At 46.1% G+C, this 26,458-nt stretch overlaps 1 protein-coding gene across 1 annotated transcript in view; it reads right to left on the reverse strand.

Moving 5' to 3' along the window:
- LOC306941876 (ryanodine receptor 3) overlaps positions 1–26,458 on the reverse strand; it is a 302,817-nt gene that overhangs the window by 254,445 nt on the left and 21,914 nt on the right. Inside the window, exons 2-3 of the mRNA XM_079527516.1 lie at positions 13,930–14,049; positions 1,050–1,154 (exon numbers count right to left, since the gene is read on the reverse strand). Of these exons, the coding sequence (XP_079383642.1) occupies positions 1,050–1,154; positions 13,930–14,049 (225 nt within the window). The remainder of the gene's footprint in view (positions 1–1,049; positions 1,155–13,929; positions 14,050–26,458) is intronic.

Consider the following 26,458-nt stretch of genomic DNA (forward strand, 5'->3'; position numbering starts at 1 on the left):
TTCAGAGACATATTTTAGCGTGATGATTAAGTTGAAACCGAGTAATACACTGTCTGGATGTTATCTTGAATGGGAATAAAAACGGAGGATTTCTGTAATCAGTAGCAGCTGTGTTGGACGGATGCGCAAGTATGGGGAATTCAACGGGTGAGCTTCATTTTTATTGGCTTTTATCGATGTGGGCCTCGACACGTCATCACGCAGCACGCTTTCGTTTTCAGGAAGTAATAAAAATTCGATTTTTATGGACTTTTGATATAAAAATACACACAAATGAGAATTTGCCCATTTTTTTGGCATCCATTGTTAGGTATGCCCATATGATGACCACGGATATGGTCTAAAAAGTGTGAAAATGTATTTTTCATTTCACTACGCCTTTAAGAAAACTGTATAGGTAGACCATTGTGAGACACTCTTCTACGACCTAGTGGGGCATTCGTTTATAGAAGAACAAAAAAAGCGTACAAAGTTTAAATAATGGAGATGCAAGGTTTCTGCCCGACAGCGACAATATGTTGGAATGACATACAGTTGGGTGCCACCGATATTGTCCCTTATCATTTGACCCATTTAGGCCTGACCTCAAAATTTAAAAAAAATCTTCTAAATCCTCCAGTTTTCTGAAATAAATATTTTCACGATTTTTCAAAAATAGCAGACCTACAAGCTCGTAGCGCGCCACTCGGTGGCGCGCTATGAGCTTGTACATCTGCTATTTTTCAATAGCTAAATTATAACATAATGTTTAAAACACCAAAAGGGGTTCCCGCCCAAAATGGGTTAACTGTCCTTTTGCGCAGATTACGCAAACCTCAGCAAAAAGAAAAGGACAATATCGATGGCCTCCAACTGTACCGTACTATGAAGAGTGCAAGCTCTGTCTCATTCTTACGGTCTCCACTGAGTCTCTTTGCTTTGTAGTGTGTGTGTGTGTGTGTGTGTGTGTGTGTGTGTGTGTGTGTGTGTGTGTGTGTGTGTGTGTGTGTGTGTGTGTTTGCTCGCGTGCGTGCGTGCGTGAAGATATGTGTGTTTTCACTTTCACTTACCCCTTCACTGTTCAGCCCACTCTTAGCCAGCATCTCCTGGAGAGCTCTCACTGACAGAGACTGTTCCAGCACAAAGTTACAGATGCACAGATCTGGAGGTACAAACTAAAAAAAAAAAAAAGGAATACAGTCATTTTAGAATTGAGATACAGAAGGATTTAGCTCACAAATCAACATATACCACATATACTGTAAGTGTTTTATCATATTAGTTTACATTTGGCTAATACAGTATGTTCACAGACAACCAGCTTGGGTGTAGTTCAGTGTTGTGCAAGGACGCGCTGTGATTGGCCAGTCGCTGTGATTGACAGCCTAAACCTAACCCTAACCCTAACCTCAGTAAAACTATACCTAAACCTAACCCTAAATATCCTGTGTACTGTCTTCTAAATTGCTCTCAATTAGAGCAGAGCCAGGGTAATAGCATAAACACAAAGCCCGGAAGAATAAGAGTTGTTCTGTGTACATACTAGAGCCTATTGTGTTTGTACAGTATAGATATAGATGCCAGATCAAGCCAGATGGGCTGCAGTGGAAACCTTACTTGAAACGTACCTATATGATGGACAGGTAATGTACTTTACACCTGCACCACCAGATGCGTTTCCTTGTTGGAAATGTGCTCTGTGATTGATTGTACATGGGGTGTATTGGCCTTTGTCAGGCAGCTGGCGTCTATCTCCTCTTCCCGGTACTTCCAAGCCTGTGTACCGCGGCCACTCACTCAGTATACCAGACCGCACCGGTCTACTTTCACATCTGGCGTCTACACTTTAAGAATGATCCCTTAACTGATTGGTGTCGTTAATACCAGCTGCCTCTACTGTAAGTCAACAAAACTGCTGCAATTAACTACAATATTACACATATTCTGATTAGATAGCCACTAAAAACTTGAAAATGTTCGACATAAGAAAAGGAACATTAACCCCTTCAAACAAGGAAAGCATCTGTGTCACTTTAGATTTTAGCTACATAGAACATTGGTTGGCTCTTCAAAAATAGCAGATCTACAAGCTCATAGCGATGATGAGCTTGTAGATCCACATGATCCACATTTAAAGCTGATACAGCATAAGATCTGTGGTCTATTGTTTGGCATGTAAGAGGTACAAAAACAAATAATGAAAAGACTACGCTGCTGAACACCCCACGCCCCACCAAGACAAAAGAAAAATATTTTCCTCCCCTATATCCCAATTCGACAATTAAGCCAGTTCCCAGTTCCCCTGCCTCTCTACGAGTGTCCATCCCTGCTATCCTAAAGCCAGTTCCCAGTTCCCCTGCCTCTCTACGAGTGTCCATCCCTGCTATCCTAAAGCCAGTTCCCAGTTCCCCTGCCTCTCTACAAGTGTCCATCCCTGCTATCCTAAAGCCAGTTCCCAGTTCCCCTGCCTCTCTACGAGTGTCCATCCCTGCTAACCTAAAGCCAGTTCCCAGTTCCCCTGCCTCTCTACGAGTGTCCATCCCTGCTAACCTAAAGCCAGTTCCCAGTTCCCCTGCCTCTCTACGAGTGTCCATCCCTGCTAACCTAAAGCCAGTTCCCAGTTCCCCTGCCTCTCTACGAGTGTCCATCCCTGCTAACCTAAAGCCAGTTCCCAGTCCCCCTGCCTCTATACGAGTGTCCATCCCTGCTAACCTAAAGCCAGTTCCCAGTTCCCCTGCCTCTCTCCGAGTGTCCATCCCTGCTAACCTAAAGCCAGTTCCCAGTTCCCCTGCCTCTATACGAGTGTCCATCCCTGCTAACCTAAAGCCAGTTCCCAGTTCCCCTGCCTCTCTACGAGTGTCCATCCCTGCTAACCTAAAGCCAGTTCCCAGTTCCCCTGCCTCTATACGAGTGTCCATCCCTGCTAACCTAAAGCCAGTTCCCAGTTCCCCTGCCTCTATACGAGTGTCCATCCCTGCTAACCTAAAGCCAGTTCCCAGTTCCCCTGCCTCTCTACGAGTGTCCATCCCTGCTAACCTAAAGCCAGTTCCCAGTTCCCCTGCCTCTCTACGAGTGTCCATCCCTGCTAACCTAAAGCCAGTTCCCAGTTCCCCTGCCTCTCTACGAGTGTCCATCCCTGCTAACCTAAAGCCAGTTCCCAGTTCCCCTGCCTCTATACGAGTGTCCATCCCTGCTAACCTAAAGCCAGTTCCCAGTTCCCCTGCCTCTATACGAGTGTCCATCCCTGCTAACCTAAAGCCAGTTCCCAGTTCCCCTGCCTCTCTACGAGTGTCCATCCCTGCTAACCTAAAGCCAGTTCCCAGTTCCCCTGCCTCTCTACGAGTGTCCATCCCTGCTAACCTAAAGCCAGTTCCCAGTTCCCCTGCCTCTCTACGAGTGTCCATCCCTGCTAACCTAAAGCCAGTTCCCAGTTCCCCTGCCTCTCTACGAGTGTCCATCCCTGCTAACCTAAAGCCAGTTCCCAGTTCCCCTGCCTCTCTACGAGTGTCCATCCCTGCTAACCTAAAGTGTAGCTGCTTATTTAGGCTTGTTTCCTAAATGTTGTTTAAACCGGTGGTTTTCAAACATTGTCATGTCAAAGACCCCGTATATTTGTCCACACGGACCCCATCTGAAAAACATTTTGTGCCAAGGACCCCCATACCAGATTTGTGTTATTTTTATTGTTTTTTAATATAAATATAAAATCACCTTTTAAACAGATCTACAAGCGGCTATTTTCATGATGAGACGCGTTGAGAGCTTGTAGATCGCTACAACAGCTGATGAATATTAGATTTAAATTGCTTATTTGTGGAGTGGCTTCTTTTGGGCTTGTTTTCATAGACCTGGTCGCTTATTTCTGTCGCAAAATCTGGCAACACTGACAACTATCCCACAACGAGTGTGGGATATACGCGCAAAGAAGCGGCAAGTTCTAGCGGCTCTTCCGGGTTTTTAAACAGCTGGTGGATGGAAATAACGCTCACGCGTGGCTTCAACTTGCAGCATCGGCAAAGCGTTTCCGTTTGTTTTTTTTGCCAACGCTACAAGTTGAAGCCACGTGCACGAACGTCATTTCCATCCACCAGCTATTTAAAAACCCCGGAAGAGACACCTGCTCTAGGCGTTTCTTGACGCGACAGTGTAGATGTACCCATCGGTGAAAGGTATCTGTTTATTTCCATTCATGAAAATATTTTAAAAAATATCTTATAGCTATATACTATACAGTATATGCTTAAACTAATTTAATTTACAGTAGGACAAAAAAAGACAAAATAAAGAAGTCTGCCAAGACCTTTTTTGTAGTTTTATAAAAATATATTTACTCGACCCATGAAAATGGGTACATGACCCAAAAATGTGTCCCGACTGATTGCAGGACATAATGAGGTGTACAGCAGGCGAGGATGGAGACACACAGCTGGAAAGGGACACAAGATAAATGATCCCGACAGAAAGCCCCTGCCCTGCCCTCCTTACATACACTGCTTCTCTGTACTTGTCCTCAAATGGTTCGTTCTCACAGCTAGGAAGACTAGCCTCGATTCACAACTTTAGACGACCTAGTTCTGGGTTAAAGTTACACAACATTATGCCTGAGATCAGCAGGATTTGTGATGAATGCTGTATCCAGGCCAGGGGCGCCTAGAATTTATAGATTTATAATCTAGAACTCATATTTATATCTAGAACTCAGATTAATATCTAGAACTCAGATTAATATCTAGAACTCAGATTCAAAATTGTTCAACTAGCCGGTCTATATAGATACTTTGTGAGCTTGTAAATCGGCTAACATTTTTTTTTCTACGACGAAAATAGGGCCCTAGTTTCGCCAGTACCCCTTATGCCTAAACTTTTTTTTTCTTTTTACTCTTTTGAAAAACATTTTAAACTAGGCGATCTACATCGACATGTTGTGAGCTTCTATTGGCTATTTGAACTATTTTATAAGGTTTTTCAAAATAGTAAAAAATGGCAGGGGTAAGGGTGGCGCAAGACATAGATAGCCCTGAGACCCAGGAGCAACAGAAGAGCAGCTCCTGTCAATACCTACTCTGTGTGCAGCGGCAGCCAGCCAAGCAGACAGACAGACAGCCAGCCAAGCAGACAGACAGACAGCCAGCCAGCCAAGCAGACAGACAGACAGCCACTGAGACAGTATTGAGCTACAGTAAATACAGTTAAGACTTAAGAGCCATCGTCGTCAACAGTCAGGCTAAATGTTTTCTACTGCCGTGTGGGTCCAATCAATAATTGCCAAGTGGGACAGTCACTTTGAAAAACCGAATGAGCGCGAGAGGATGTAGAATTGTTCTTCGTGAATAGACAATAATATTGAATGAAGAGAAAGGGGCGGCTTGGTGAGAACAAACAAGAGCCGCTAATATTAAGTTAGGAAGTAGTCGGGCAAAAAACGACAGAGGCACGCCGTCGGATACGAGAGGCAAGTCGTCAGCCGAGCGAGTCGCCATGCCGCTTCAGCGCCATTTGAGTTATGGGACAGGGACAGAATGGTAATTCAAATCATCAAGCACTAGGTGCGCGCAGCGCAATGACCCCTGTGTTGCTTCTTGCCTCCTCCTGGCACCTTTCCCTTCCATATCTTGTGTACTGTCTTTAATATTGTTTTTTACAATTTGTGCAAAATAAATCAGATCTTGCTCAGGGACACTTTCGACACCGTACAAGCCGAGGGTCGAACTGTCAACATTCCATTTGCCGCGCTCGCTAGCAGTGTTGTAGTTGTACTTTTAGAAGTGGGGGGACGCCCCGTAAGACACGTGCGCGCACACAAGAACACGCATTTGCGTTCACGTGCGCAACGCGTGCAGACACACTATTAACAGGTTTACTGCCACCTGCTGGACGCAAAGCCAACCTCAGACTGCCGGGGGCTGCGGGGGCGATTTAGAGGGTGCACACACAGCACAGAAAGGATGTTGTGGGCGTCCATCTTTTTTTTTTATGTTTTTTTTTGTGGCTTTCGCCTTTATTTTATATTTTTTGTATGGAGGGACAGACAGTAGGCTGACAGGATATGGCGAGAGAGATGGGGGGAAGACATGCAGTAAAGGCCGTCGGGATCGGGAGTCGAACCCGCGGCACACTGCCAGACTGGATTACCAGCCAAGGTGCCTGGACCACTGAGCCATGGCCCAGGCCGTGGGCGTCCATCTTTATGCTAATAAATAGCGTCAATGCTAGTGAGCTAAACTATAGCCATCCTTGCTCTAGAAAGCACCAATGTTTCCATCTAGACCACCGGATAATCAGCAAAGACCTCCGAACATCGTGCGTTTTATCCAAACCATGGAGAGCTCCGTAGATTAGGAGTTATTCCGCTTTTAGTCAGCCTGTATAATGGGAGGTGGACGGGACCGCTGTTGCGCAACCCGGTCTAGGATCGCTAAAGAAGGAAAGGCCGAGCCAAAATAATAATGAAAAAATAGAAATCAGCGATCGGGTTTGATAGCGATAATAAAGCTTATCTGACGGATCAATCCGCCAGGAGCGGAAGGTAATTACATTCCTTATGGCGGAACGTTCCGCCAAGAGCAGTAAGTCTGTTAAAACATGCAGACATGTCTATAGCCTATTTAGAAACAGGGTTTGCGATGCTTAATCGTATCCATAAAAGCAAATGACAAGTCAAAAAACCCATTTTTGCCCAAAAACACATTTTAGACGTGAGAGAAGTGGGGGGATGGCGCCCCCCACACACAGCGTGTCTTGAGTGTACAGGGTTTGATGAGGTCAGATCAACATATGGAATGTCAGAACAGGTCAGCTCCATTAGCCCGGAGGTCTTTCAGGTTGACTGGCAACGGCAGCGAAACAGCTCTACTTTACATGATGCTGCATTTTGTTTTATGGAGGCATTTTATGGAGGAGGAACGTAGCTCCTCACCGGGGCATGTTTATGTTTCCAACCCTCTGGGGAGGAGGTCACAGAAGGGTTTCACGCTGATTACCCCAAGGAGTTGACCTCTTAATGTGCTCCTTAAAATCGGAGGAACCTCGTCAACGTTTACTATTTGGCAATGTTTGTACAACAGGCAACTAAAATCAGTAAAGCCCCGTCCGTCTGTCTGTCTGTCTGTCTGTCTGTCTGTCTGTCTGTCTGTCTGTCTGTCTGTCTGTCTGTCTGTGAGCGATGGACTAAGCTATGGTAGGATTCCAACTGGAGACCTGTGTTGCATTGCCGTCAGGTTCCTGCATCGCCACTGTCGTCATATATATCCGTCATTAGGAGAAGAACATCAGAACGTCATTGGAACTACCAGAGACAGGCATACAGTGAGTGTGAATTCTTCTGTGTGTTCATAACACCAGCGCATAGTGGAGGAAGTACCCTGAACTTTTTTTTTATTTTATTTTTTCCAAGTGGCCAAATACCACAGTTAAATGCTTCGTTCCACCACCGTTAAGTACAGTACTTGAGTAAAGGTACTCAGTTACTTTCCACCACTGCCAGTGGAGGAGAGGAGTGCCTGAGCATACATCACAATCAACTCAGCTACTCATGGACTGATTGATGTTGCCATGTCGCCCCCCCCATCCCCGTCCCCGTCCCCCATCCCCCGTCCCCCAGTCACGTTTCAGCCTCCCCCAGTCTCTAGCTCACTGAGAAACGTACGGGTGCATCCCAGGCAAATCCTCCCATCCCACTCCTATAAATTACCATTTTAGTTGTAGCTCAATGTTTTGATTTCTCTCTCTCTCTCTCTCTCTCTCTGGTTGAGGCCCGCGGGGGTGGGGGTGGGGGGGAGGGGGGTAACTCCTTCTCATATACAGACGAAACGGTAGTCAATGAAGACAGAGTGTCAGACAGGAAGAGCATCCATCATGCATGTCAGGTGGAATTACCATCCCAGGGTTTTGGTGGAAGGGAGGGAGGAAGGATCCTCCTCCTAAGCAGCCTCCCACTGAGGAAGGATCCTCCTCCTAAGCAGCCTCCCACTGAGAGGATGAGGGGAGGGAGGAAGGATCCTCCTCCTAAGCAGCCTCCCACTGAGCGGATGAGAGGAGAAGATACCTGTATGAAGTGTTGATTTTGACAGCACGTTTTTATTTTGTTTTAGTCGTAGTCTATTGGTGGGAAAAGAAAAGTGGACTAAAAGTACAGTTGATGGCGTCGTCATAATGCCCGATTCATACACTTGGTTGCATGCTGGAAAATAGCCGATATAAAAGCTCACACAGCTTACAAGCTGTAGATCTATTATTTTCAGAGTGCAACACGCGAGCGCAACCAAACATAGAATGACTTATCTTTTGGTTAATATAATAATAATGGATTGCATTTTATAGCACTTTTCTATGCTCACAGTGCTTAGTCAACGTGCTTTACAATGGTCCATTCATTCATACATTGGAAGGTGAAGCGGTGAACAGTCAACGCCAGTGTCCTCACTTCCCACATTCACACACCAATGGTGGCAACCACTGAAGGCAATGTAGGGTTCAGTGTCTTGCCTAAGGACACTTCGACATATACAGTAGACAGGAGGAGCTGGGATTCGAACCACCGACCCAGGGATCATTGGACGACCTGCTCTAACTCCTGAGCCACAGTTATACAGTTACATATATACAGTTATAAGCCGTTATACCGGCTCTCTTCTCCACTAGTCCCTCCCTGACAATTTGGTCTAGTTTTCATTTGTTGATGAAATTGTCAGAATATTAGTTTTAGTCACAGCTTAGTTATTATTTTGTTTTTATTTTGTTTTTGTCAGTGAAAAAGGCTAGTTGGCGAAAATGTTTCGTCATAGTTTTAGTCTGCAAAATCAAGGCCGTAAGCCATTCAGTGCACACAGACACTCAGGCTTCCATCCTATAGATTCAAATTGCCTTGATGGTGGTCGTCACAAACATCACAGACTACAATTCCGTGTCTCTCTGTGTTGACTTGTCTTGTGTTGTTGTGTTTAGGGCTAACCCTTATTGTCAGATCATAAAAAAGTTTAAAAAAAAACTAGATAAAGTGCCCCTCAGGGTACAGGTCTCCACCAGGCCAGGTCAGGTTGTGGCCTCCTGGTGGCGCTATAATAGGACAATGTGAAAAGGGTGCCATTTCTTCTTACGCCTTGGATGGCAATTGGATGATTTGAGGCATTTTGTTCCTAAAATGTGTTTTGCAAAAATCCACCTGTTGGTGGCGCTATAACAGGCCAATGTGAAAAGGGTGGGATATATTCCTCAGCCTAATAGGAAAGTCTGTGAAAACTTTCACGTAAATTGCACGCTGCGTTCATGATTTGAGGCTTTTTGTTGAAAACAGGCCAATCCTGCAAACTTTGAAAGCCAATGTTAGCCAATTAGGATGGAATATGAAATATTGGACAGATCCGCCTTGAACACATAACTATAGAGATTGTGTAACGATTTGCGGGATTTTTGGACAGAATCTGGAGGAGTAATATAAAAAAAAATGTTTTTCAAAAGTCGGCCTCCTGGTGGCGCTATAACAGGCCGTTCTGGAAAATTTGAGGCAGAGGTTCATCGTTGGCATCCAGTGAGTGTGTGTGCAAAATTTGGCATCGACCGGGTTAACTGTGCCGGATATTATCTGGTAACAGATAACGTGTGTGTGAGTGTGTGGACACACACACACACGGACGGAGTGCAAAACCTCTCTCCCATGCCTTCGGCCTGGTGGAGACAAAAATGGAATAGACAAGAAATAGACAAGAATAGAAGGGGAAAGGTGCATGAAATAATTGCTAGTTTATGAGTCATATGATGTATGTCTAACAAGAGCATTGATATTAAATCACAATTCAACGGCATGATGTGTGTGTGTGTGTGTGTGTGTGTGTGTGTGTGTGTGTGTGTGTGTGTGTGTGTGTGTGTGTGTGTGTGTGTGTGTGTGTGTGTGTGTGTGTGTGTGTGTGTGTGTGTGTGTGTGTGTGCGCGTATGTGCGTGTGTGTGTGTATGTGTGTGTGTGCGTGTGCGTGTGTGCATGCCATGCTTGCTGCAGTGAAATTAATCTCAGGCAGTACTAATGGATTATGATTAAAAGCGCAGTCAATGTGGAAAAAGCCAATTAGACCTGGCTGTCAACAGGCTCTGCAACAGTGGGAGACAATAATGGCGCGCTAGTGAAGGCGAACAGCGACACGGAAAGCTTACTACAGCCATTTCCAACAGGCAATCGTCGAACGCCCGTCGGCGGCATTTCTGCTTAACGCTTGTGTTGAAAAGGTCGAGGATGAGAGGATAAAAGGGTCATCCTCGTGCCTCATAATGTGCTCACGTTACGCCTTAAGACGCGCCAGAGCCGTTAATTGCAAAGGCAAATAATTAAGACTCGTCCCATCCGTCACCATTAAGGCGGTGCACTTTGTTGCATGAGCGAGCGAACGCGTCAGCACCGACACGGCTGCACCGCGTCCAGCTGCAATTTCCAACGGTGAGCCAATTACAGCCAACAACAGCACAAACTGTTTATGAAACCATCCATCATAAGAGACCGCCACGGGTGTAATCATTTCTGGGAATTACCTTCCGACGGCGGGCCCACAGAGACGAGCGGCCGTCACTGAGGGTGGTAGATAGTCTCGTCAACATGACCGCGTGGTCTGTCGTTCCTCCTTTTGATGAAAGTCGCCCTGTCCGTTTGGTGGTGCTTAACCCATTCTGACCTGAGATCAGATTCTAAAAATGTCTTCTACATCCTGACAGTTTTCTGAAAAAGCTATGTTTCTAAGTCAGTGGTTCTTCGATTTTTCAAAAATAGCAGACCTACAAGCTCGTAGCGCGCCACTCGGTGGCGCGCTATGAGCTTGTAGATCTGATATTTTTCAATAGCTAACATAATGCTAACACCAAAAGGGGTTCCCGCCCAAAACGGGTTAACAAGCAAAGACTGGTGCAGAGGTTGGACTACCACATGGCTCGTTCCATGGATCTCATCTCCCAGTACCGTGAGCTTTGTGTGATTACCCAATACTATAGTCACGTAAAAAAATATGTCTCGCATTGCCAGACGATCAGAGATCTCTGCTTAAAATTATGTCCGGGGAACTCCAAATGCAAGGTTGCTATAGAACAGTGGCGACAACTGCCGCTGACCAACGTCTTCAACTACTGTAAAAACCACCAGCCACGTTGTGACCTTGTAGATCGTCTATTTTATATCGCCCAGCCCTATGCTGCCAAGATTGGATAGTATAGTGAGTTAGTATAGTGAGAAACTGAGAATTCACACAATCACGTGAAAACGCAAGTAAGCAAAGAAAAAAGAAGGTTGCAAACAAAATAGTACAGGTATGGCAAACAATACAACAAAGATATAGGAAGAAGGAAAAGGACTGAAAGACAAGATACGTTCAACGACTACAGATACTGTAATTCAGAGATCACTCTTGTCCTTTTCAGCGTCTTCACACAATGACTGTCAGTACATCACATCACAGTACACGTTGCCAATGTTTCCTGCAGCCCTCAAAAAAGGCTTCTCTCACAGCCTTTATTACGTGCACCACATAATAATAATAATGTTGTACTTGCAATGACTTAAAATTGCACGGTAAAGGAACATATACGGTGGGAAACTGAAAAGTTAGACTTTTGAGTTACCAATGTATAGAAATTATGATGAAGAGGACTTGTTCTCATTGTGCTTAATTTTGCAATTTTAATAAGTCTCCAAGACTGTACTGTAAAGTTGTGCAAACACATTGGATGTGTTTGCCAGATGTCCTTGAATATCACCTAATTGAAGTATTTGAAGCCGTTAGAGAAATGTTTGTAGTAAGTGCAGAGGGACTTAGGGTTATAACAAGGAATATAAAGGGGAAAAAAATAATTTGTGTTTTTTACCATTGCAAACAGTACTAGTCTGATGTCTCTGCTCATTATTTTGTCCTGGCTCAAAGTATGGTTGAATTATGTAAAATAACCCCCTAATATTATCTAAAATGTCAACCTTATTATGGTCGTATATTCATAATATACGGCAATAACAAGGTCGGGCTTGTTTTGGAATTGTTTATTTAATGTATTATTTTTTGTTCAGGATATTGTCATCAACCTCTACTGAGCAAATCCGTTAGAGACCGACTTGTGAGTCTCCATAAGAAACAAATCGCAAATTGAACCTAAATTGGTCCGTAAGTCATGTGAGGTCCATTATGTTTTCTGTTGATCAAAAAGCTAAACAAGAGCAGCCCGGCGTGCCGCTAAATCACACGACCACTGCAGTCTCACATGAATCCCCTCGGATCCAACACCGAACAACAGAGTCATTGTCAGTGGTGGAAAGTAACCAAGTACATTTACTTAAAGGACCACTTCACCACTTTTCAATCTTCATATAATAGGTCCTCACTAATAATCATGATAAAATGGCACCATTTTTTTCCTACTCAGTCTGTGTCATAGGAGGGCTGTGGGCAGAAACACCAGTGACATCATCGTTAGGCCGATTTCTTTTTCTTTTTTCTTTTTAGAACGATTCATTTTCCCATTGCAACTTTTCAGGACTAGAAAGCCAGCAGTTTCTATTAGCTTGGATTCCCCATCGATGATGTCACTGGTGGACGGGTTTCTGAACTGCCCACAGCCCTCCTATGAGACACAGACTGAGCCGCCCCACGTCCGAAACGGTAGAGAAATGACAGAGTTACCATGTGGGGGTCCCCGGGGGTGGGGGGGAGTTCCAGACCCACAGAAACGCGGCCAGGGGGGCGGGCCGGTTCCGGCGAGCCGCCCCGCGTCCAAAACGACAGAGAAATGACAGAGTTACCGTGTGGCGGTCCCTCTACTGTACCCTCTACTGTACTGTACTGTCACTGTACTATACTGGCACACCCGAAACCATCATATATACATGCGTGTGTGTTTGTGTGTGTGTTAGGTTGCGCACAGGTGGTGAAAAACAACCATGCTGTTTTCGTGCTCATACCCACCCATGCACCCACCCACCCAGCCAGCCACCCACCCACACACATAGCTCCGTAAGGGAGTGGTTGCACCACTCAAACATTGTGCCATATATGAAGATAGGTGAAAAGTGGTGAAGTGGTCCTTTAAGTACTGTACTTGAGTAAAATGTTGAGGTATTTCGACTTTACTTAAGTATTTCCAATACTTACTTACTTCTACTACAATACCTTTCGGATCCAAATACGTTTACTCCACTACATTTAATTGAAAACTTTAGTTACTAGTAGGGATGCACCGATATGGAAATTATTGGCCGATACCGATATTTAAAATAACAATTTAGCCAATAGCCGATACTGATAATGATATTATGTTTATTTAGTTTTGTTTGTTCACCTGTTTGTGACCAGGGAAATAAATACTTCTTTAATACAATAAATAAATGTTCAGAATCTACAGCTGCAGATAACCAACACACCAACATAGCCAACGCAAAATGTATGCTTATCAACAACACTGCCGATACCGATATATTCTTTATTTTGATTTACTGAGAATAAGGTTAGAAATAAGTTTAGGGTTAGGCATAGTTTTACTGGGGTTACGTTTAGGAATAGGGTTAGGTTAAGGTTATGAATAAGGTTAGATTTAACCGTTTAAGCATAATTTACTTAAGTTACTTTAGGAATACCAGGCTAAGCAGTTCCACCGGATGTACACCTGGCACGAGTTGGAAAAAGGGCGACTTCGTTGGTATTCGATTTTGGCCATTTGAAAATAGCCGATCTGCAAGGATCTGCTATTTTCAAAAGATGTTTATACATTTGAAAACTTTAAATGGGACATTCTGCATGATTAGTAGCCTACTTCTACCATGGGTACTTTAAGTACATTTTAATGCCAATACTTTTGCACTTTTACTCAATGACATTTTGAATTCCGGACTTTCACTTGTAATGGGAGCATTTCTAAATTGCAGTATTGCTACGTTTACTTAAGCAAAAACAATTGAGTACGTTTTCCCACCACTGGTCATTGTGTGAGCCTACCTTGGCCTCTGACGTGGGCTCCAGGTAGCACAGGCGGTTGCCGAGGCCCTCGGCGGTCAGGCAGAACTTGCGGTTCTCCTTCTGGATACAGGCCACGCACTGAAGCACCACTTCATCATCCTGTCAGGGCAAAACGGAGGAACATCAGTCTTTATCTCATCTCTCCATCTCACTCACTGTGTGGGTTGTTTGTGCCATGATGTGTGTTTGGGCATGTGTGCGTGCGTGCGTGCGTGCGAGTATGGCACAGAGGGAACACCCCGACACTCCCACACACAAGCCTATCCCAACCCTAGCGCAGTCAGTGGTTCTCAAAGTTATTTTATTTCCAGGACTCTCATTGCATAGCATTGGGCCACAAACCCCCATTTGATACTATTCTATGGGCTCCATTTTCGTCACCGCTATACCCCTTATCCCTAAACTTCTTTGCCTTTTTTTTTTTACTATTTTGCAAAACATTTTTGACTAGTTAAAATGGCCAGTCTACAAGCTCACAACGTGTCAATGTAGATTGGCTAGTTGAACTATTCAAAAATGTTTTTCAAAATAGTAAAAAAAAAAAGGCAAAGAAGTTTAAGGATAAGGGCTTTAGCGGTTACGAAAATGGAGCCCAAAATCTCTGGGACCTAATGAGGAGTTACAGGGCCATAACTCCACAAGGACCCCTGAGGGGCCCCGGACCCCACTATGAGAGCGACTGCCCTTGTGTGCCTATTCTGGGGCAAAAAAATAAAATAAAAATAAATTGTGAGCTTCTAGATCGGCTATTCTTTGTGTGTGAAGATATATAATATAGAGCAGCGGTTCTCGATCTTTTCTGGATCAGGACCTCCGTGAAGATAATGAAAGTGTCTGCAGCTGACCTCAGAGTCAGAACATGTTTATTTAAATTATCAACCATGTTCTGAGTTGGATTAATGGAACCATAATGTAGTTCAAGGGTTTCAAGAAAGAAATACCACTAGACATTTGTTTCTGGTTACATTTGGTTACACTGGGCAGAGATACTGAGCAGGCAGTAGCAATGCCAATTATAGTCATTCCACAAACTGTATGATTAGCATGAATAATTCAGCATTCGTAGTCATCTTTAAAATGAATGGCTAAAGCTCTGTTAATAACCAGCCTTCCCTGACTGTACACATCAAACTACAATACATTAATGACAAGACAAGACTTGGCACGAAGCCAGCCATGTGCAGTGGTGTAAAGTAACTAAGTACAATGTTGAGGTACTTTTACTTTACTAGAGTATTACTGGAGTATTTCCAATGTTCGATACTTTTACTGCAATTGATTGAAAACTAAGTACTAAGTTACTTTCTAGATTGTGATTATTATAGTCCTTACCCGTTCTAATGTATGAACGGCAAATTATGTACCGTACAGTGTGGGTAATGCGATGTAATAGATCACATTATTGATTGGGAAGGAATCTTTAACGGATGAGCTTGGGAAGTTGGGATGGGCACAGAATTAATGTTATTAGGCAAATGGTGCGCGAAGCATTCCTTGAGGGGGGGTCTGTGTATTCCTGGGACTCACATAAATACTATCGGGCACGCACGCACGCACGCACGCACGCACACACATACATACATACATGAACGCGACCCGTCGTTGCAAGACACACATCCGTGTGTTGCTGATATAGACAGATAATCGTTCCGATGTTCATTTTATCACATTAACTTTGCAAATAACTTTAGTATGCACCGTGTCGGGGAGAAGTCTTCCCATGCTGCCAGGGAACAGCGAGAGCGGTCTAATTCCAAAAGGGAAGGAGCGGTGCGGTCGGTGGTAGGCAAGGGGAATGTTGCACAGAAAACTGTGACCCATACATTAATCTGTGTCCCTCCCAACCTTAGAGTATATATGAAACTCTAAGGCTGAGCTCACACCTTTCATGCAATTCTCTGTGCTCGTTGGGTGTTGTGTCATGGCCGCCCAGCGGCCCAATGCATTTCCAATGGAGGTCACATGGTTTGACCCAACATTGTGTTGTGTGAGGGGGAGGGGCGCAGTCGTGCGCTCCTCCCCCTCACACAACACAATGTTGGGTCAAACCATGTGACCTCCATTGGAAATGCATTGGGCCGCTGGGCGGCCATGACACAACACCCAACGAGCACAGAGCATTGCATTAACCGTGTGAGTGCACCCTAGGGCCTCACTCAGACCTTTACTGCATTGCTGTATGCTTGTTGGATGAATGTTGTGTAGTGTCATGGCCGCCCCAATGCATTTCCAATGGGAGTCACATGGTTTGACACAACATTTGTGTTGTATGAGGGGGAGGGGCGCAGTCGAAACACAGCCGAAAGCCATACAACAGCTTGTAGTCCAAAATGTGGACTACAAACCATGTGACTTCCATTGGAAATGCATTGGGGCGGCCATGACACTACACAACATTCATCCAACAAGCATACAGCAATGCAGTAAAGGTCTAAGTGAGGCCTAAGCTCCCAACATGCATTTCACTGTGTGACACGTGATCTGCGGGGCGCTGGCGATGCTAGGAGTTGATTTTTGGCGAAAATGAAGTAAATTAAGATGTGTGGTGCTTGTAAGCCGTGAGATGGCCGCCTAAGAGGGCAGCAGTCCTGCTCAGTGCTAAGAAAGTGGGCAGATAAACAGATATACAGACTTTTTTTCCCCTTGAATTATTAATAAGATTACAAAACATCCATTAACCCACTTCATTCATCCATTGTTTACCCTCCTCCAGTTATGCTGACTCCCTCCCTGTGCCGGGCTAATTGGACACTAAACCCCTAAATGTGATGATCAAACAGAAACGATCCACAGCTGATCCCTGGGAGTCCACCCAGCCTCTTTCATGTTGTTGACACACTGTTTATATATACAGTATGTAACGTACTATGCGAAAACTGTTCATTTTAAAGGAATATAATTAATGATTAGAATGTGTTCATAATGTGAAAGAGGGCTGTAATATTATTTTAAAAGTGGTGTGTGTGTGTGTGTGTGTGTGTGTGTGTGTGTGTGTGTGTGTGTGTGTGTGTGTGTGTGTGTGTGTGTGTGTGTGTGTGTGTGTGTGTGTGTGTGTTATCATTGCATTATCTAATATCAGGGCAATCCTTAAAAAATAGCATCTCGGCCTGGGCCATGGCTCAGTGGTCCAGGCACCTTGGCTGGCAATCCAGTCTGGCAGTGTGCCGTGGGTTCGACTCCCGATCCCGACGGCCTTTACTGCATGTCTTCCCCCCCCCCCCCCATCTCTCTCCCCATTTTCCTGTCAGCCTACTGTCTGTCCCTCCATAAAAAAATAAAAAATAAAGGCGAAAGCCACAAAAAAAAAAATAGCATCTCCATTTCCAGCTGTCAGATATATGCTTCTAAAATGTAAATCGTCTTTGTACGTTTGTGCGACGTGTTAGTGTGATCAATGCAGGGCGTTAATTTATGAAACAAAGACAAAATGTTAGAATGGAGTTAGGAGGTTTCTGCCCAACAGCAACAACATTATGTGATATTATATACTGTAATACTTTGTCAGTTTGCACTGAAATCTGCCTTGCGACCCAGCAGCCTTGTATGCAACACGTATACACACATTTGACAATAACACAAAACAGAAAAGAAAATACAATGACATACAACAAAACATAAAGGCAAGAGCAATGTCCACAGCTCAGTCTAGTCCTGGCCAAAATCCTGATTAAGCCTCAAAGTCGACGGATGGACAAAAGACCTCTTCAGTCTGACCTTATTGTATGCTGGAACACCATGGCTCCATCACCCTTATCCCTTATCCCTAAACGTATTTGCCATTTTTTACTATTTTGAAAAACCTTTTAAAATAGTTCAACTAGCCGATCTACATTGAGACATTGTGAGCTTGTAGATCAGCTATTTGAACTATTTTAAAAGGTTTTTTAAAATAGTAAAAAAATGGCAAATTAGTTTAGGGATAAGGTTTAAGGGGTGGCGTAAGATATATCCCTAAATCTCCTTCCTGAAGGCAGCAACCTATACTCTCCATACAAAACATGGCTATAGTACCAGTAAGACGCCTTTAGGGCGAGAAGCAACCTCGCCCTAAAGGGCTGCTTAGAAAACGTTAACATCTCAGAGAGCAGAGCCTTTAACGCCAAGTTAAACTATACGTATATTCCATTTGTTGCAATAAATGGTTATTCTACTTTGATGTGAGTGTTTCTGACTGAACTATGCCTAACCCTAACCTCATACTAACCTAAACATTTTTTAGACTATTGAGACCTCGGAATAATGGGCCGTCGGACTAACCAAACCACCATTGGTGTATATGGGTATGGCTAATGAAGGTCTTGGTCAGGGAATCACAAAGCACTTTATGAATGATTAATGACACCATTATCCATCGCTGTTCTACACGTTGCTTAGGTTGAAGACAGTCGTAAATAGGCGGCGTCGAATAAATAAATGGCATTAATCTTTAATGGAGATGAGCGATGGGCCTTAGGCCTGTTCTGTGTTCTTTGTAAAGGTATATGGCAGCAATTATATCCCTGGGCAACGGCAATTGTGCCAACTACTGTCTCCCCAAATTATGTATTGCTGTGGAGCGACCGTTGGCAACCGAAAACAAACATCTACTGCATGCCGTTGTGTAAATGGGCTGATAGTGTTTATAGTAGCAGCCCTGTGAATGCTGAATTGGATATACGTCTCCTCCTAGATCGCAAAGCAGGCTGAATCTGCTGATGCGGCCTGCTAAGAAAGGAGGAAGAGAGAGAGGGACAGGGAGAGAGAGAGGGGGGGGGGGGGGGGGGGGGCTGCTTCTGCACAATGGCCAGCTGCATTATTTAATGTGGGGGGGTTGTGCTGAGAGCAGAGAGTGCAGCAGCAATAGTAGCAGTGGAGCAATCCATTGCAGCCAGTCTGTGCGTGCGTGCGTGCGTGCGTGCGTGCGTGCGTGCGTGCGTGCGTGCGAGAGAGGGGGTGGGAGGAGATAGAGAAAGAAGAAAAATAGAAAGGCAGGTCGAGTCTGAAGTGCATCCACGTTTCGCACGTGCCCATGCCCTCTCTCTCGCTCTCTCTCGCACGGCCAATGGAGGCACAGCGTTGAAGCCGATGTGACAGGTCCCAGGGGGGTTCAAAACTCATGCATGACACATTACTTCAAGTCGCCGCTCCTGTGGACCTCCGCTGTGGCTGCATGTGATGGAATGGATGGGGGAAGGAGGCTGAGGCTCTTCTCATTCTGAGCACGTTGGACCAGACAGTGTCGGCAAAGCCGCTCACCTCCCCTGAGACATGCAAGGTGTGCAGAGACTGTACAATGATAGGCTGATGAACGGAGACACGTGATGTAGAGACCGTACAATGATACACTGATGAATGGAGGTCGCAGATCATGCAAGGCAGATGTAATGACAAATGTCTGTGCAACACTGAAAGCTCTTTCACACCACAGCCCTTTCTGTTGACAAGCGACTGGCGTCTGACCCATATATCATTCAGCCGACATTACTGACTGACTGACATTGGCCTATTAAAGATTATTAAAGATTACGGCCCTATTAAAGATTACATTGGTATCGGCCACAAAAGCACAGCGAGCATGATGCAGTACATGAAATACGTTGCATGAAATGAATCATGCAAACAGGCCAGGGTCGATGTGGAAATGCAAATCGCTGTGAACAGTCTCTGCGCACGGCCCATCAGCGCTTGGCTGCATCCAGCGTGCAACCCCCCCAGCCCAACCCCCCGCCCCCTGTGCAGGAGCAGGATACACTGGGGTGGATCTGAGCCATGCGAGGCCATCATCGATCCATGCATCACATCGCTGCCTGTCCGCGTGCCAAGATGCACGCGTGCACGCGCGCAATAGTCGCACACACGCTCGCACACACACACACAGCCCTCTGTCTGGCACCCCGTCTGCCCCCGTGTCACCCCTATATACAGCAGAGTAGAGTTATGTGTCCGACACTGGCTGGCTCGCTTGCTCTCTCTCTCTCTCTCTCTCTCTCTCTCCGTCTCTCTCCCCACCGCACCGTCTCCCGTTAAGATAACACACCCACACACACCTCCTGTCATACATGACTGCCACAGAGGGGGAGGGGCCACCGACCATCAATCATTCATCAGGTGGAGTACAAGTGATGTCGGCACAGCGGGGGCAACAGACACCGTGCCCCGGGTGTCCTGGGGCAACAGACACCGTGCCCCAGGTGTCCTGGGGCAACAGACACCGTGCCTCCGGGTGTCCTGGGGCAACAGACACCGTGCCCCTGGGTGTCCTGGGGCAACAGACACCGTGCCCCTGGGTGTCCTGGGGCAACAGACACCGTGCCCCTGGGTGTCCTGGGGCAACAGACACCGTGCCCCGGGTGTCCTGGGGCAACAGACACCGTGCCTCCGGGTGTCCTGGGGCAACAGACACCGTGCCCCCGGGTGTCCTGGGGCAACAGACACCGTTCCCCGGGTGTCCTGGGCAACAGACACTGTGCCCCCGGGTGTCCTGGGGCAACAGACACCGTGCCCCGGGTGTCCTGGGACAACAGACACCGTGCCCCGGTGTCCTGGGGCAACAGACACCGTGCCCAACAGACACCGTACCCCCGGGTGTCCTGGGGCAACAGACACCGTACCCCGGGTGTTCTGGGGCAACAGACACCGTACCCCGGGTGTCCTGGGGCAACAGACACCGTACCCCGGGTGTCCTGGGGCAACAGACACCGTTCCCCCGGGTGTTCTGGGGCAACAGACACCGTGCCCCGGGTGTCCTGGGGCAACAGACACCGTGCCCAACAGACACCATGCCCCGGGTGTCCTGGGGCAACAGACACCGTGCCCAACAGACACCGTACCCCCGGGTGTCCTGGGGCAACAGACACCGTGCCCCGGGTGTCCTGGGGCAACAGACACCGTGCCCAAAAGACACCATGCCCCGGGTGTCCTGGGGCAACAGACACCGTGCCCAACAGACACCGTACCCCCGGGTGTCCTGGGGCAACAGACACCGTACCCCGGGTGTCCTGGGGCAACAGACACCGTACCCCGGGTGTCCTGGGGCAACAGACACCGTACCCCCGGGTGTCCTGGGGCAACAGACACCGTGCCCCGGGTGTCCTGGGGCAACAGACACCGTACCCCGGGTCTCCTGGGGCAACAAACACCATGCCCCTGGGTGTCCTGGGGCAACAAACACCATGCCCCGGGTGTCCTGGGGCAACAGACACCGTGCCCCCGGGTGTCCTGGGGCAACAGACACCGTGCCCCGGGTGTCCTGGGGCAACAGACACCGTGCCCCGGGTGTCCTGGGGCAACAGACACCGTGCCCCGGGTGTCCTGGGGCAACAGACACCGTGCCCCCGGGTGTCCTGGGGCAACAGACACCGTGCCCCGGGTGTCCTGGGGCAACAGACACCGTACCCCGGGTGTCCTGGGCAACAGACACCGTGCCTCCGGGTGTCCTGGGGCAACAAACACTGTGCCCCTGGGTTGTTGTGAGCTTGTAAATTGGCTATTTGGCATCAGACAATGTCTAAATCAGTCGTTCCCAAACTTTTTCATGTAAGGACCCCCAAATTGACAATAATTAGCCCGCGGGCCCCCATTTGAAGAGATATGCCAAGGACCATAAGAGAAGATTTTTACAGCTTTATAGCAGTGATTCTCAACCATATTAATTTCAAGGATCCCCAGTTTGACATGCATATTAGTCTACAGACCCCCATTTATTGGCATTTCTATCTCTGGGACCCCCAATTTATATTGTAAAATCCCCCTGGAACTCCCTCAAGGACCCCTGGGGGTCCCCAGACCCCACTTTGGGAACCCCTGGTCTAAATCTGTCTCCATGCTGCTGCTTTCGGCTGTTTCCTATTCAAAGACCTGCGTGTATAATTGTATATATCACATTATCAGCGCTAATGAAAAGGTCAAGCCTAATTAGAGCTATAGATAGCAGACAGCCAAGTAAACACCAGTTACTGGAGAGCCCTTTCATAATGCGAGACGCGGCATAAATCTCGGGAGATGAGTTGACATTGATCTCGACTTTGGCATCCCCACAACCACCCCCGCCCTCCCCCCGCCCCCCCCCCCCCCCCCGCCCTCTCTCTCTCTCCCCATTCTGTCACTTGCACTCTTCCCCTTTCTCCCTCCCTTTGTCTCTCTCTATTAATCCATGCAGTACATTTGTCATCTCTGCGTGCATGCAATTGTTTGTGTGTGTGTGTGTGTGTGCGTGCGTGCGTGCGTGCGTGCGTGCGTGCGTGCGTGCGTGCGTGCGTGCGTGCGTGCATGGTGGCATGTGCGCATGCACATGTGTTTAAAGTGCATAAAGGACGTGTTTAACTAGAGATGCGCAATATTGATAATTGTCTCCAATTATTTGCAGGGTCATATCGGCCGATACCGATATATTACATTATTATATTATATTTATATTGAACTTATTGCTGAATTATTTTATTTTATAGAGTAGATGGTAAGCCCCAGTCGCGGCTTCATTTATGTAAATATCTCAATCTTCTAAGAATCCGGTTTCCATTCCCAAAATAAACACTTTCTCCTTTTTGCTAAATGTGAGGTCTTGAGGGTAAGTATAGTTGCTGCTGAATTACAAGTGCTAAAAGGGCCTTCTTGGCACTGCAATGTATTCTGTGGGGATATACAGTTTTATACGCACACATTCAGTGTTGGGGAACGTTACATTTAACAGTATTCCGTATACTCGTATACGTTACAAGATAAGAAACTCATTTTTACGTTACGGAAATTAAATCCCACCTGCGAGGAAGTTTAGTTTAAAAAAGAAATCAAGAGTGCAGCCTACCAGAGTGTTTGTGGAGCTGTGCTTGGCTTGTTTCACACCATGACTAATTTGCATTGATGTCGATCTCCTCCTTTCACCAATAAATCCCCAAATAGTCTAAATACTTCCACAGCCTTACTGAAGGACAAAACTCTCTGTCTTCTCTAAATCTCTGTTATTTCATACACTTGCGACAACGGAATGTAAACAAGGCCAGCCGTGTGCCACACCAAGAGTGGTAACCTATTGAATATATGGTAGGTTAGAATGTAATACATAGACTGCAAAGCATGGGTCACTGATTTCCGTGCAACAGTGCTGCTTGCAGCCTCCGTTGACAGAGAGCTCATTCATTCATGAAACAGCGCAAATGTGTCAGATGGATTATTTTATACCTTTGTGGCATCAGAAAGAACAGGGAAATATAAGTCTTAAATGTAACGCCATTGTTTTGGTAAAGGTAACCAAGTAACTGATTACTGTAATTGCAAAAGAATCCGTTAGGTTGCTCCGTTACCCCAAAAGGTATTCCGTTACAGTAACGGTGTTATTTGTAATTCCGTTATACCCCAACACTGCACACATTGCACCACAACCTATATGGATTCTATACAAAGACGCTCTTGACTAAAGAGTCTTTGCAGGAGGTCAATCGGCCATGACTGGCTCTCCTTTCCTTTCAATCCTCTCCTAGCTCTCTTCTCCTCTCCCCTCACATTGTTAATGTTAACAAAAAGCTATATCTCAACCTTGCAGAATAGCAAAGATCAGGAGTCAAGTACAGTATACCTGCTAGAAGAACACGAGGCTCGCTCAGAAGCCTAATTCTGTTTGAAGCTTCCTCTGAAGTGCTGCAGTGAACAGTCTATAGAGATGGCCCTGAAATGCTCTCAGGAGGCGACAGCCGAGCTGAATGTAATTGTTTGAATCATGGTTAGAAGAGAGAGCTCAGGCTGCAGCCTTCCAGCAGGTAGCACGAAAACACCTGAGGTGTGAAACGGCAAACCCTTTGTATATATATTCACAGACCCAGTGGTGTAAAGTAACTGTAAGTACATGTACTCACATACTGTACTGTTAAGTACAATATTGAGGTAGGCCTATTTTAACTTTACTAGAGTATTTCCAGTTTTCAGTAGGCCTAGGCCTACTTTTACTTGTACTACTCCACTGCATCTCAGAGGCAAATATTGTACTTTTACTCCACTACAATTATTTGAAAACCGACTTTGTAGGTTTTGATTTATTATTACAAAACAAACATTACCAACTTCAGCCCTGTATTACAGTTCGGCTATTTGAAAATAGATGATCTACAAGCTCACAAGTTGCGATGTGACATGCTGTGCACTTGTAGATCTGCTATTTTCAAAAGAAGTGTATACATTTGAAAGCTTGTGTCAAAGACACAAACTGCTTCGAAAACATTCTGGGGCCACGCCAGCAAATCTCTTAAAAGTACTTAACATTTAATTTGTTGAAGCATCTGCAACCTTTGAGAGGCTGTGTGCAGTTATTCTGCTTAGTTCATTTGTATCTCCTCCTGTAAGGATAATTATTGTTTCAATAAGTGCAATATATGCACAAAAAACTGTACTTACAAAATGCAGTACTTGTTATGAACAAACATGCTGTACAGTGTACACACATTCACTTTCATAAGCACACACACACAGTCACACACACACACACACACACACACACACACACACACACACACACACACACACACACACACACACACACACACACACACACACACACACACACACACACACACACACACACGTATGTACTGTATGCTCACGCATGCACGCACACACGTGCAAGCATACACACACAAAATCCTATTGCTGAAATCGCCCAGGGCTGTTCTCGGAGTGACATCATAAATGAATCTCGACACCCATTAAATATTTCATCCTGTTTTAAAGGGATTGCTAAGGGTGCTGCAGAGTACAGTACTGAGTCTGACTAAATGACAGCTTTGCAACTTCTATCATCTGTGGTCTCTGGCACAAGACTCACGTGGCTGGCTGCACATAGAGAGAGAGAATGAGAGAGAATGAGAGAGAATGAGACAGACAGACAGACAGACAGACAGACAGACAGACAGACAGACAGACAGACAGACAGACAGACAGACAGACAGACAGACAGACAGACAGACAGACAGACAGACAGACAGACAGACAGACAGACAGACAGACAGACAGACAGACAGACAGACAGACAGACAGACAGACAGACAGACAGACAGACAGACAGACAGACAGACAGACAGACAGACAGACAGACCACTCTAGTCATTTGGCACATATTGCACAGGGGACCTGTAACATATACAATCACCATAATCTGATCACCTAATCGCCATCGAACCCTCAACTATACAGCTGTGAGGAGGACCAACCATATGGTCCCATGCCATCCATCTCAAGGATTGGACGGGAATGATGATCTTGGCAAACCAAATGGCTCAGAGTGAGAAACGGCCAGGGTGAGGGAAGGGGGGCTGGTAAACGATGCCAAGGCAACAGCACAGCACAGCTCAGAGAGCCCATTCTTCTCTGAAAAAGTCAGACAGAGATCAGTTTCCTTTCTGTGTGGACTGGAGTTTGCATGTTCTCCCCGTGTCCCCTAGGTTAGCTATACCCTCACAAAAAACATGCAGTAACCCTGGTCAGCCAGGGCGCCTGATGGAGTGGAAAGGAACTGGTTGGAATAACGTGTTCCTTCCACCGTTCTGCGCGCTGCGTCCTACCTGGGGAAACTCCCCCCCCCCCTGTCAGGTGATAATATAAGAAGCGGCCTGCTCAGTCCTCATGCGTTGAAGGAAGCATGAGCTCAGTTCGGGGCTCTCCCCAGGTTGGCAGAGAGAGAGTAGCGCCCCTTAGGCATTTGCACCGGGTGTATAAAATGTGGGATGTTAATAAAAAGAGAGATCAGTCTAGCTAACAGAATGATGGCTGCAGTGCTGTAAGCAGGTCACCTGGGGACTGCATGGGGAGAATGAGCCCCAGTGTTCTCTAACCTTTGCTGTAATGGAAATACTCAAGTAAAGTACAAATAACTCAACATTTTACTTAAGTACAGTACTTGAGTAAATGTACTTGGTTACTTTACAGCACTGCAAGTAGGTGTATTTTCCCAACATCCTATCGCAAATGTGAAGGTATTCACTCATGTTCCAACAGCTGCCTGTAGTGGAGAGACGGCATGGGGGAATGCTCATGGGGGAATGCTCATGGGGGAATGGGGGAATGTTCATGGGGGAATGCCATCCAGCAGAAACTGCTCATCTCCATAAAATGTCAGTTTTTTCGTAAATGAACGCCCTACTTGATCAACCTACACAGCATCACATACAAGTACCTAAAGTACAACGTTTCGCGCCACATTTCAAGATTGTGGATCTGCTATTTTAGCTGTTTATTTCATTTGAATCGTAAAAAGTGTTGGACATATGAGGTTTCCACCCGACAGAGGCGACACACCGCTGTGAGCTGCCTCTTCACACCCCTCCCCTCCGTCTGCATGGAGATTCCACAGTTCTGGGTGTAGGAGTCATCTCACCTCAGGAATAGCACAGATCCTCGTGAGGCCGTGCATTTCTTGAACTCATTTCTGTGAGGGCTGCGGAAGTTGTTTCCCTGCAGGGAGAGAGCGAAACTGTTTCTCCTAATTCTTGGGGGTGTCTGTCGAGCATGCCTGCCTGCCTGCTTGATTAGAAGAGCAGTAAAAAGG

This window comes from Electrona antarctica (genome assembly GCF_951216825.1).
Source record: "Electrona antarctica genome assembly, chromosome: 18".
Classification (NCBI taxonomy): Eukaryota; Metazoa; Chordata; class Actinopteri; order Myctophiformes; family Myctophidae; genus Electrona; species Electrona antarctica.